General features: G+C 48.4%; 1 protein-coding gene across 1 annotated transcript in view; it reads right to left on the reverse strand.

The window, feature by feature from the left end:
• CLPB (caseinolytic mitochondrial matrix peptidase chaperone subunit B) overlaps positions 1–12,676 on the reverse strand; it is a 73,839-nt gene that overhangs the window by 17,877 nt on the left and 43,286 nt on the right. The window contains exons 6-7 of the mRNA XM_041469550.1: positions 10,018–10,115; positions 3,880–3,994 (exon numbers count right to left, since the gene is read on the reverse strand). Of these exons, the coding sequence (XP_041325484.1) occupies positions 3,880–3,994; positions 10,018–10,115 (213 nt within the window). The remainder of the gene's footprint in view (positions 1–3,879; positions 3,995–10,017; positions 10,116–12,676) is intronic.

The raw sequence follows: 12,676 nt of genomic DNA on the forward strand, positions 1-12,676 counted from the left end.
TTACAGCAGCGAACGGAAGGTCAAACACCTGGGGTGGGAAATTTCATAAAAACTGATGGGGAGTAACACAACCGCCAATAATTCCTGCAGCTATCTCAGCTAAGATAATAATGGTAATAAAAGTAATAAACTTCTGCTTTGGGGCATGGAGTGACCACTCACAGGGTCAAGCATGTTCAGGGTCCAAAGACAGTGGGGTTAAGTGCTGCCTTCTTCCCCTCCCCTCTGCAGCAGGATGCCAGAGTTTATGGATAAATACTCAAAGCAACTCCAGGGATATAAAACACCCTTTAAAAAACTACCATAAAGTTAGAGCTTAGATTCAGCATGTGATCTCTGTTGGAAGATGCTGAGCATCATATTTAGGAAGAAATTCTTTCCTATGGGGCTAGTGAGGCACTGGCACAGGTTGCCAAGAGAAGTTGTGCCTGGAAGGCCAGGCTGGAACCTGATCTAATGGAAGGTGTCCCTGTCCATGTCAGGGGGTTGGAATGAGATGGGCTTTAAGATCTCTTCCAAGCCAAACCGTTCCACAGTCACTAGTCAGCAGGTTAATCAGGTCAACAGAGTGATAAGGTATAAATGCTTTTCTACAAGCAGCCTGAAAATGAAGAGTTATTCCAGCACACAGCACTCTTGAGGTTTGGAAAAACTTAAAAAATCTGGATATCCTTAGGGAGGTGACACCACTCCCTATGTTCTACCACAGGGGCTGGAGGAGGCTCTCTCAGGCTGGCCAGTTCAGTGTTCAGCTTCAGCAGTAGCAAGAAAAGCCCCATTCCAGGGCAGTGCAGTGTTCAGCTTCAGCAGCAGGAACAGAAGTGCCATTCTGGGCCAAAGCAGAACATCAGTGCCAGTTCCAAGGATGAAAATCTCAGCTAGGATAGCCACAGAAGCACTCTTCTCCTTGGAATCTGCACTGCCAAAGCAGCTGCTGGCTATGCTGACCACTCTTCATTGTCACCCAAGCATGAAATCCATGCTCTGCCTCTGGGAAAGCTGCCCCCTTCCTTCCTCCTGGCATAAATAAATAAATAAATAAATAAATACCAGGAGGGAGGTCACACTGCTGTGCTGAAATCTCATTATGACATTCAGCCCCAATGTCCAAAACAAGAGCCTGGTGATGATGACGCTGTGGCCTTCTTCTGCGGAGCTGTTCCTGGCATTGCTGCCGTGCTCTCACTTTATTTCGTCCATCTGTAACGGTGTGACTGCAGCCCTGCGTCTCCAAGAGGCCCTTCAGCCCGCTATTGAACTGATAAATTCACTGTATTACTTTACACAAATCAATACCCCAGCAGTTATCAGCACTTGATGTGACTGAAATTGGTTTCAGCCAATTTGTGAGTGTAATAAATGTCCATTTATCAAATCAATTCATTCTGCGGGGCTCCTCGGCCTGACTGGGTTTGGGGTACCGCAGGGTGAAGGCTCTGGGGCCAAACCCATCGTGGGATCATTGCTTCCATCCAGGTACTGCATTGATGCTCCAGGGTCCACAGCATTCCCAAAGGAGCTCTCTTCCAGCCCTGCTGCTGGTGGCTCAGGGCTATGGAACCCCAAATTACATCAAAGCTGTGTCCTTTCAAAGTTTCACCTGACCTGCAGACAGCAACACACATCAAAAAACAGCCCTCATAAAGTATCCCATACTGTCCAAAATAACCTCAGTTTCCTTTGGACCAGAGCAGGATGATAGTCCTCCTCATCCATTTCCCTACAGTTTTGAAAACTGACTGATTTTTAATATCATAGCTGCTAAAATTGGGAATTTTATCATTAAAACATAGATTTTTCTGCACTACCCTTTCTTCAAAATCCCTGAAAAATAAACAACACTTTTCCTTCTTCGCTCCTTATTCAACCTCAGGAAGAGCTGGAACAGATTGCTTCAACCCTCAAGGTTTATTCCCCCTGAAAAGGGGAAGTGGTAGGTTTGACCCACCCTACTTCTAAGTGAGTACTGACTGGCAAACATGGTATATCCATATAAAAAAGGTATTCTTTACCTGGCATAATATTCAGGATATTAGACCAAAAGAACAAATACACATATATATATTTGGGAAAAATGCCTCCTTTAGCTTATAACCTCAGAGAGGAGATGTTGCTGAACCCTTCTGCCTCCTCATCTTCCAGTGAAAAGGCAAAGCAGCCCTAACCAGATCCAGAGTTCAACCATTTATGGAAGTGCCTGGAAACACAACCCTAAGCCTTTTAGCTGCTCATTTGTATGTACCAGTTAGAGAATCCCAGCAGTTCCTGAGATGGCAGCAATGACCTGCCTGTTTCTGATGTCAGGATATGGAATATTTAATGGGGATTTATTAAGATGAACTGAACATCTACAACCGTTGAGGGGGGTGGCCAAGCTCCCACCATCAACCAGTCAGGCACCAGTAGAAACCTTGTACACTAGGAGATGCCCAGTTACCATCAGTTAACCATCATCCACCTTCTCCCAGTCCTGTCCTGCTCCACATATCAGAAAAGAGTGCTGCACGGCTTGAATATATCCTGTGAAGGGAATGGGGAAGGAAGATTTTCCTCTGTGGCAGTGATGCCATGCTGTTGGGGCTGTGGCTGCAGTGAGCTCCCCACCAGTGCTCCCAGTGCTTCTCCTTGCAGGGGTTTGCTGGGATAACTGCTGGACTTGGTGATCTTAGAGGATTTTTCTAAATTATTCCATAATTCTGTGACTCCATTCTCTCCCCGTCGCTCCAGACCTTGTGCTTCTAACCCCAGATCACACGTTCCCTTTGTATTCTGGCTAAGCCCCTCTGGAGACTGTTTGGATCATGCACCGAGTGACGGATTAAATCCAATTATTCAATTAAGGCACCAGTTATAAATTAAACATATCAGGCAGGCTTGGTCGATCTGAAGATGTCGTGTGTGGCAGGTCTGCTCACCAGCAAATGGCAGTGGTGAGGGTGGAGTGGAGGGATGCAAGGTCCACAAAGCAGCAGGAAAACCAGCTGGGCACAAAGTAAATAGCAGAGATAGAGAGGAAGTGCTTGAGAGAGAAAGACCTGTCTTAAAATTCATCCTTCTGGACAGAAAACCAAAAGAAAAAAAATGAAAAGAAAAACTGGACAGAAGGGAGAGGGGGGAGGAGGGGACAGAGAGTCTCCCACTACCTTTTGGTACAATATCCTGAGGCTGTAGGGGTATCAAGCACATTCCCTATAATTCAATAAGAAAAACCTCCATAAAGGCAAGGACGTTAATGCGCAGAAACGCCACCTGTGTCAGGAACAGGCACTGCCCATTAATCACAGCTCCCCAATTAGCTGGGCTGCTGCCCCCAGGCACAGCCGTTCTCTGAACACACAGGGTGGCTGTTGTTTTTGCAGGAGTGTAGACTCCTTCCCAGCTCCTTCCCGGCTCCTTCTCAGCTCCCAGCCCACACTGGGCTCCTCTTTGTTAACTAAAAGCAATAGGTTTATGTTTCTGACAGCATGTTCCTTGTGATTCTGCCCTGGCCTCAACAGCTCTTATTTTGCTGTCCCATTTTCAGGCATAACTGGGATGCATGGATGGGTCAGGAATTATTGACAGGATCCAGAGGCTTTGGACTGGCAAATCATACCCAGCCAAGACTGCTGGAGCCTTGATTACATGGAATCACAGAATGGTTTGTGTTGGGAGGGAGCTTCAAGCTCATCTCATTCCAACCCTCTGCCATGGGCAGGGACACCTTCCACTAGACCATATTGCTCCAAGTCCCATCCAGCCTGGCTTTAAATACTTCCATGGATGGGGCATCCACTGTGAATTCCCCGGCAGCCTCCGATCAAGGCTTTAGGCAACAGCTTGTCTTCCCTGTGGAGCAGGTGTTGGAGGGCAGAGTTGGCAGCATGTGAAGGATCCTACCTGCCCCCACTGTGGCTATGGCATTCTCCTGACCAATGATGTGCTCTTTTAGCCGCTGTTCCAGTGGGAATCTTCGCCGTTCCTCCACCTCCCTCCTGCGCTGCTCCTCCTGGAACTGTGGAGGGAAGAAAACATAGGGATCAGAGACTTTACAGAGCACTGGGTCACTACTACAGAGCCCTGTATGGGGATCTCTCTGACATGGAGCCAGAGCATCCCCAGTTTGGTCTGGATGTACCAGCCTCAGCAAGAGGAAATTTCTGGATCTGTCATGGATGGAAGCTGGGGTGAGTGGGAATAGGGATCCTGCTCTGCTGATGGGAAACCAGTCCCTGTGCTACCTCTGTACTGGTGACAAAGAGGGAACAATGGCACTGCTCAACAGCTCTTAACCATTAGGTGCTGTTCATTTTGGGAAATAAAGTCATGACTGTTCTTCCTAGATTTGTCTTCCTACCCTCCAACCACTTCCTGTTCAAAGACTCCAACCAGATCCTTCAGGGATGGCAGCGTATCACTCTGCCTTACATCCAGGAGAGCTGGAGAGCGATTTTGGACAAGGGCATGGAGTGACAGGACAAAGGGGAATGGCTTAGATGGGATATTGGGAAGAAATTTAGGGTTAGATGGGATATTGGGAAGAAATTCTTCCCTGTGAGGGTGGTAAGACCCTGGCACAGATTACCCAGAGCAGCTGTGCTGCCCCATCCCAGGCAGTGTCCAAAGCAAGGCTGGATGGGGCTTGGATCAACTTGGTCTAGTGGAAGGTGTCCCTGCCCACAGCAGGGGGGTGAAATTAGGTGAGCTGTGAAGTCCTTTCCAACCCAAAACCTCTGATTCTAACATCTTTGGAAAGGCTGCTGAGCACTATTCCTGCCACAAGATGAGCTTGGACATTCCCAACTGAGACCATTACCTTGGGAAGATTCATCCCCCAAAGTCAGACTCAGATGAAAACAGAACACAAAGAGCCCATGGGGTTTACCAAGTGAGTAACTGTACCCACAGAACAGTCCCTGTCATTGAACCCATCTCACTAAGGGGAAACACCCTCCAACAAAGCCAGAAGGCAGGTGCCAAAGCTGCAGCAAGATCCAGCTGCTGGAGCCAGAGTGGATAACCCCCAGTCAGGCTGCTGACATCTGGGCTAGCAGTGATTCTGACAGAAGTTAAAAAATAATAAATAGTGAACAATCCAATTTTGGCTGGTGCTATCAGTCTCACGTGTAACAGAGATGCCATCAGCCTTGATCCTCAGACAGAGCAATAACTTCCCTGCAGATCCCAGTGGAGCAGCTCTGGGACAGATGTCCTGCCTGTGCTGATCCCCCTGGCACTGGGTACGACCTCAGCATACATCTGTGTCTGGGGGATCCTGACAAATCTTTTCTCTCTCCCTCTTCTCTGGCCTTTTGGAAGATGCATAAATGTGATCAGTGATGTTAGGACACCCAACGATTCCCATGGGTTTATGGAGAGTGGGTAAGATGTGCAGGAAGAGAAGGAAGGGATACCTATCCTCTGCAATGCCCTCTCCCTCCCTCCTTGGAAAACTGACACAGTACAAGTCCTGTGAACAAGTACCATTTTCTGCTCAGGATCTGTTCTGGAGAGCCCTGCACTCATGCCAGCTACTCGGTGGGCCAGAAGTGCTAACACAGCTCCTAGCTGGGTCATGCAGCTGGCCCGGAGCATCCTGAGCATCTGCCTTAGCTTACACGGAACAGGGGACACTGGCATAAGAAAACCCATCAAGAAAAATGTATCTTAGATCCATTGGTGACAGAACCTCCAAGAAAAATCCCCACTAATCCTGGACTTTACGTAAGACACAAACTTCCACTCCTCTCTCATCTGCCCCCCTCTCCATACACATCCAGCTGTTCCCACCTTCTGGCTTTGTGGTGTGCAATGGTGTTGGTGGGGATCATGTTCTCACCCTCTGGCAGCTGATCTTCCATTGTCCTGATGACCCTTGCCTGGCTCAGCATCAGCACTTAAGTGGAGCACAATAGTGCTACCTGCTTGGAGAGCAATGCAGGGAGCACTGCTCTGCTCTTATGTTGGAGGCAACCAGACTTCTGCACTCAACTGGGTTAAGAAGTTCTCCTGACGCAAGGCCAAAAGCATCAGAAATCTTAATTTTTAAAAAGAGAAGGACTCAGTCTGTGCAGATAACAGCTGTCTGCCTGTCACTGGGGTGGGCATGGCAGTCATGGAGTCACAGAAGGGTGATCTTAAGAAACCTTATAGACCATCCCATTCCAACCCCTTTGCCACGGGTATCACTAGATCTGGTTGCTCCAAGCCCCATCCAACCTGGTCTTGAACACTTCCAGGCATGGGGCGGCCACAGCTTCTCCGCACAGTCTGTGTCAAGAGCCTCACCACCTATACAAGGAAGAATTTCTTCCCAATATCCCATCTATCTGCCCTCTGTCAATGGGAAGCCATTCCCTCTTGTCCTGTCCCCCCAGGTCCCTGTCCGAAGTCCCTCTCCAGCTCTTTTGCAGCCTTTTTAGGCACTGGCAGGGGCTCTAAGGTCTCCCTGGAGCCTTCTTCTCCAGGCTGAACACCCCTAGCTCTCCCAACCTATCTCCAGAGCAGAGGGGCTCCAGCTCTCAGAGCATCTCTGTGGCCTCCTCTGGATTTGCCCCAGCAGCTCCAAGTCCTTCTGATGTTGGGAGCCCCAGGGCTGGAGGCAACCCTGTAGGTGAGGTCTCACCTGAGTGGAGCAGAGGGGCAAAATCCCCACCTCACCTGCTGCCCACACTGTGGGATCAGCCCAGGACACAGGGGGCTTCTGGACTGCCAGCACATGTTGTTTTAAGGAAGAAAAGTGGAGAATAAAATAACTGAACTCTAAGAGCAGGAGGGGTAGTATTATCTGCTGGGTAAATGCTCTCTTGAGCCCAGCACCAATAAGGAAACCTGCCCTGAACAGTTTGAAACTTGCCTTGCTTTTTATGCTTAAGTAACAGTTGGAGGAGAGAAAGGAAATATATCTCTGGAGCTGTTCCTGAGGAAGATGATTGTACTTGTATATAAACCACCAGACTGCCAAGCCAGCCTGTGATGAATATTCAGCTGGGGGGAAACTGGTGCTCCCGGGGTTTCATCCTCCCCAGCAGCCACATTCCACTGAGAGTCTTTGAGAATTTATTGCTCATTTTAATCACTGCTAGAGAATGAATAGGCAGAACTATTACGGGATGGACATATCCCATAGATTTTATTTACATATCCTTGTGACAGAATAACAAGGAGTTTTCATATGTATTTTTAATTTATTTTGATTTCCTTTATTCTTTAAAAAAAACCAAACCAGAACTCTGTGTCTGCTTTTCCTGATCTTAGACCATACTTGCCTGGTGTTGAGGACTCTTGAGTTGGTTCCTAGTGCTAAACAGTCTGAAGAAATTAAAATAAGCACTCGTGTATCTATACTAAAAGGGAGGGAAAAATACTTGAAACTGGTGTCTTTCTTCTGTCACTGGAGGGATAGCAGCACCTGCACTGAGCTTGGCTCTTGCAAGTCTGTCTCTGGCATTCAGTTCCTCTTTGGACCCTATCAGACCCATCTGGTGACCTCTCCTGCCTTCATCAGTGTCTGATGAAGGTTTTTTAAGGAATATTTCAGCTAGGAAGAGCATACAGTTGCCCTTTCCCTTCTGGAAGCAGCAGTGTGAGACCTCCTGACCAGGAGCTGGTGTCCACTTCATCCCAGCCATCACATTCGATAGGCCTTTCCAAGAAAACAAGCCTCCAGCTGTGACTTACATGCTTCTTTTTCCATCCTGAACATCCTCAAGTTGCTGGTTTAAGCACATTTCATGAGAAAAATGTCTCTTTTGGTTATTTGAAAGCTGGCTGTTGGCTAATCTGGCCACAACCTTCTACGTGGAGTTTGGAGCAGTGAAAGCTCATTTTAACCTTGCTTTAAACCCACAAGAATTACCTCAGGATTTGTTTGGCCCTTCCTATGGAAGAACCCCTCTCCAGACCTCCACAAAGCTATCACAGCTTAGCTCATGTCCCTGACATCGTCTGGGCTGATCAATTTATATCCTGTTTTCCTTTAGTATTTCAAATTCATTTTCCTGTAAGGTGAAAGACACTGTCACTCTTTGCAGGTTTTATGCCAAAGTTTGGTTCTGCTGGTGCTGTGCTCATGAACCTCTTCCCTTGGAGTGTTTTCTCATAAATGCAGCCATGTTTGGGAGGGATGCTAGAGGGATAATGGATAATGAAGCTGATGAACATGGAGGTACTCCAAGGGCTGGATCACCTCTGCTCTGGAAACACCTGAGAGCTAGGGGTGTATATCCAGAGAAGGGCAGGCTCCAGGGAGACTTTAGAGCACCTGCCAGGGCTTAAAAGGCTGCGAGAGAGTTGGAGAGTGACTGAATAAGGGTGTGGAGGGATAGGACAAGGGGAAATGGCTTCCCCCTGGAAGACAGAGGGCAGAATTAGATGGGATATTGGGAAGAAATTCTTCCCGGTGAGGCCCTGACACAGGTTGCCTATAGAAGCTGTGGCTGTTCCATGCCTGGAAGTATTCTAGGCTGGGTTGGATGGGGCTTGGAGCAAGCAGGTCTAGTGGAAGGTGTCCCTGCTTATGGCTGTGGAGTGGAACGAGACAAGCTTTAAGGTTCCTTCCTTAATGCTTTTATGAAAACCTGCTCTGAGAGCTGTCAAAGTGACCACATAGTGCTACTGGCTACAAAAGCAGCCATCAGGACCACAGAGGACAGGCATGGCAGGATTTCCTTTGCCAGGAAGGAGTATGGAGAGCCCCAGAGGAAAGATCACTCTGTCAGTGATCTTTATTCAGTGGACTTTATTCAGCACTGGGGAATGTGGTTTTGAACTCCTGCCTGAGTGATGACTTTAAGAGGTGAGCAAAGACAGTGCAGCAGTTGACACCGGGAGGGTTTATTTCATGATAATACCTTCTAAGTGCAGTAATTGACATGGTTTTAATTACCTTCATCCTCCACTTGTGGTAAGCTCTTAGCCTCAGGTTTATAGCATGCAAGTTTAAATTCCAAACCCATAGAACAAACACTGAGGTATACAATGTCAGAGGAATTTGCAGCCAGGAACAAACCTGGTCCTCTTGTGCCTCAGCTCCTGCTCTTGTGGTCCGGTGACAAGGGAATGTCCCTTATCTGGGAGTCTCCTGCCCTAGCTGATCTGTGCTGCTTGGAGAGATGATGCTCACAGGGCACCACAGAAGGGTTTGGCTTGGAAGTGATCTTAAAGCTCACTCAGTTCCAACCCCTCCCATGTGCAGAGACACCTTCCACTAGACCAGGTTGCTCCAAACCCCAACCAATCTGGTCTTGAACACTTCCAGATATGAGGCATCACTTGCAACTGCTGTGATGGCCTCTCCTACCCATTGATAATTCACTGAACAAGGCCTCTGCCCAGGAATTTTAAATCCCTGAGATCCAGCTGCTGAACCCTCATTGTTTAGTAGCACACTGCACCACAAACGTACTGATTGCTGGCATTTTTATTGAAACCATGATGGCAAATGTGTTTCTTTTCCTTCTTTAAAGCAAATGGGACACGGAGGCTGAAGGGATGAGATCCCACCACAGAAATGGGTGCCTTTTACCTTAGGTTGGTACACATGAACACCTGTATCCCAAGGCCATAGCTGGACTCTGGATTTTCAGCCCTGCTTGTTTGACAGACAGTTTCAGAAAATACAGTAAAAACAGGCTCTGAATTTTACTGCATCCAGGAGGCACAGAGCAGCATTACTGGTCCTGGACAGGTCACTCCTGAGTGAGAAATGGTAAGTTGGAAGAGGTGGGCACAGTAACAGTTAAAATACTACAGAAACGGATATTTCTCCTTATGCATCACGTTCTTAATTTTTACAGACATCTTTTGGAAAAGGATGGAGCTTCAGGGGTGCTAAGGTGGCCTTCCATCACTTGCACCCTAAAATCATAGAATGATTTGGGTTGGAAAAGAGCTTTCAGATCATCGAGTCCAGCTGCTCACCCAGCCCTGCCAAGGCCACGACTAATCCATGTCCCCACATGCCACATCCACATGACTTCTTTACAATTGTTCTTGTAGTGGGAAAGGAAACCCAAACTGCCAGAATCTCAGGCTCACCTTCGCCTCTGAAGCTCTCAGAAGGTTCATGACCTCCCCTTCACGGGCGTAATCCAGGGGTGTGTGTCCCATTTCATTCTTCTGCAGGGGGTTGGCACCTGACAGCACAAGAAATGAATAAGATCAGGAGCTCAGAGTTCAGTCTTGGGGCAGAAGGAGCAGGAAGCACATCCTCTCTGTGTTCCCTCCTAACCTTTGCTCTGGAGCGTGTCTGGATCAGAAAGAGAGAATGTACAACCAGCAGTTACAAGCACAGATCTCCAGGGAGGAAGAAAAGGGATTGTCACTGCTAACAGCTGGCTTGTCAGTGAAGAGATGCTGAGGGGGGATGAGAGCACATGGTCACCAGAAGGAAATACAGTTTCACAAAAGCACCCACTCTCAGTCCTATGGGAGCCACATGGGACCATTACAGCTTCAACTGGATATGCTGCCTATGCCAGCTGGAGCTGAAGCTGGAGCTGAAGCTGAAGCTGGGGCTGGCTGTTGCCTGTGGACCAGCTGCTCGACTCAGCCCCTGGAGCACTTCTGGGGGAAAATCACACCCTTCCTTGCAGTGTAATTTAAAAAACCCCAAAACCAACAAATCCCAAAGACTGAGCTAGACTGAGTTGGATGGGCACCCCACAGAAACACACACACATGGAGAGAGCTCTCCTTCCTAGATACACTGGATTGCAGAAGAGCATTCCATGTCAAACTGGTCCAGTTGCAGTGATGGGAAGTATACAGGGGGAAACTTGGTGGTGTCAGGAGGCAGGGGTAATGGGCAATAGCTAGAGGGGCAAACAAGGTCTCTGGATGCATCTCTCACTCTCAGTATCTCAGGAGCTGTCTCTAAGGCAGAGACTTGTCACTAACACTGGTGCCTCCATGACCCCACAGCAGCTCCTAACTGCCAGAGTTTATGAGAATGAACCTTCAAATTGGTCCCAAACTCCCCAAACTGGTGCTGAAACTGACCATCCCACTAGTTATCAAGACTTGGAAAACAATCTGATGGAGGAAGACCCCATAACTGTGCTCAGCAGGTCCGGGATGTCTTCTATTCCAATCCTTCCACTGCAATTCTGTGCAATGTGCTCCTGCCTGAGCAGGGGAGTTGGTGCAGATGACTCCACTTGTGTCCCTTCCAGCCTGAATCATTCTCTGACCATGCTGAAAACATGGGAGTGAGACAAGTACCTTGGCAGAGGCAGACCAAGCTGCTTCTGTGCCATGAGACAGTGTAAAGCACCAGGATGCTCAGTAATGGCAAGCAGCAATCAGAACAGATGAATGAATTACGGGGAGTGTGTGGGAGAGGAGCCGGAGAGATTAGCCATTCCTAGGCATTGGCATCAAGGAACTGTATTTGCTTACAGAATGAAAAATGTGCTCCATAAACATTTGACATGGACTAATTTCTATGGCAAGCCTTGTCTTCACAAATAAAGACCATGATCAAGACAGGTGAAATTACACACTGCCGGGCTGGCTGCTCCATATACATTAAAGAGACAGCGCTGCCATGATCCCCCCCCGCCAAAACCCACCTGGGTCTATGCAGTGACCAGTGGGGTATGTTCCTGACTTCTCCAAATGATGACATACTCGAGGCTAGGCCTGCTTTCATTTCTGATGGAGGGTTTGTTTGGCTGTGCCCTGGATCTATCAGTAATGGCTCTCCAATATTGGCCTAATCCCCCTGTTAATGGCTTTGACGACTTGACTAATTGCTGCAATAATTGATAGAACCTGACTCCTATAACTGGTCGATTCCAACCTCGAGTACCGGCAGCAATAAAATATTATGCTGCCATAAATAACAGTATCACTTGGCTTGCTAATAGAAGGTAAAAGTGGCCACTGGTCTGCCGGTGCCCTGGCTGACCCCACTCCACACCCCCACCTCCTCTCCTGCCCTCTCCCACCCTGTGCCACAGGCTGCAGCAGTATCCAAGGGGACGTCAACCTTCCATGACTTAATAGAAGGCAATTTGTCACCTCCCACTCGCTGTCTGTAGCTGGAGATGGACACCTGGGCAGCACCTCAGGCTGTATGAGCCCGTGGCCTCCTCCCACCCTCCATGCTCATATTAGAAGGCCCGGCTGATAATATTTGATAAATAGCGTGGGGCCTCTCTCCCTGCACCCGCCCAGCATTGTGGCGCTGCAGCAGCTGCAGAAGGTCACTCATTGGGGAAATATGTTTCTGTCAGTGGGATCGAAAAAAGTTTAGTGGAGTGACAGGCCTCAATTTTTCAAATTTTATTAACTCCCTCCTCTTAACAATTTGTCTTGAATTCCTTCAGATTCTGGATAACTGTCAATAGAGCTGGCGACGCAGCGGATACTGGTATTTAGGGCCCCCACTGCTGTCAGGATAGGGAGGGGGATAGCAAAAGGAGGGAGATGGCAGAAGGAAAAGGAGAATGCCAAAGGGCACAGACAGAACCTGGAGGAACATCCCTGTGATGCTCCCTGTGTCCTTGGCAGCCCCACAACCCTGCTCTTGTCACTCCATCCTGTCAGGGCAGAAGACTAGCAGATCTGAGCCTGCTGTGGCCAGAACACAGCGGCACACAGTGGCGTTGGAACCTCATACAGACAACCAGAGAATGACACTGCTCCGAAGAGTGGACAGATCACAGCTTGAGAAAGCCCTGAGTACTGGGAC

Source organism: Pyrgilauda ruficollis, unplaced genomic scaffold (assembly GCF_017590135.1).
Source record: "Pyrgilauda ruficollis isolate IOZ18807 unplaced genomic scaffold, ASM1759013v1 scaffold236, whole genome shotgun sequence".
Taxonomy (NCBI): Eukaryota; Metazoa; Chordata; class Aves; order Passeriformes; family Passeridae; genus Pyrgilauda; species Pyrgilauda ruficollis.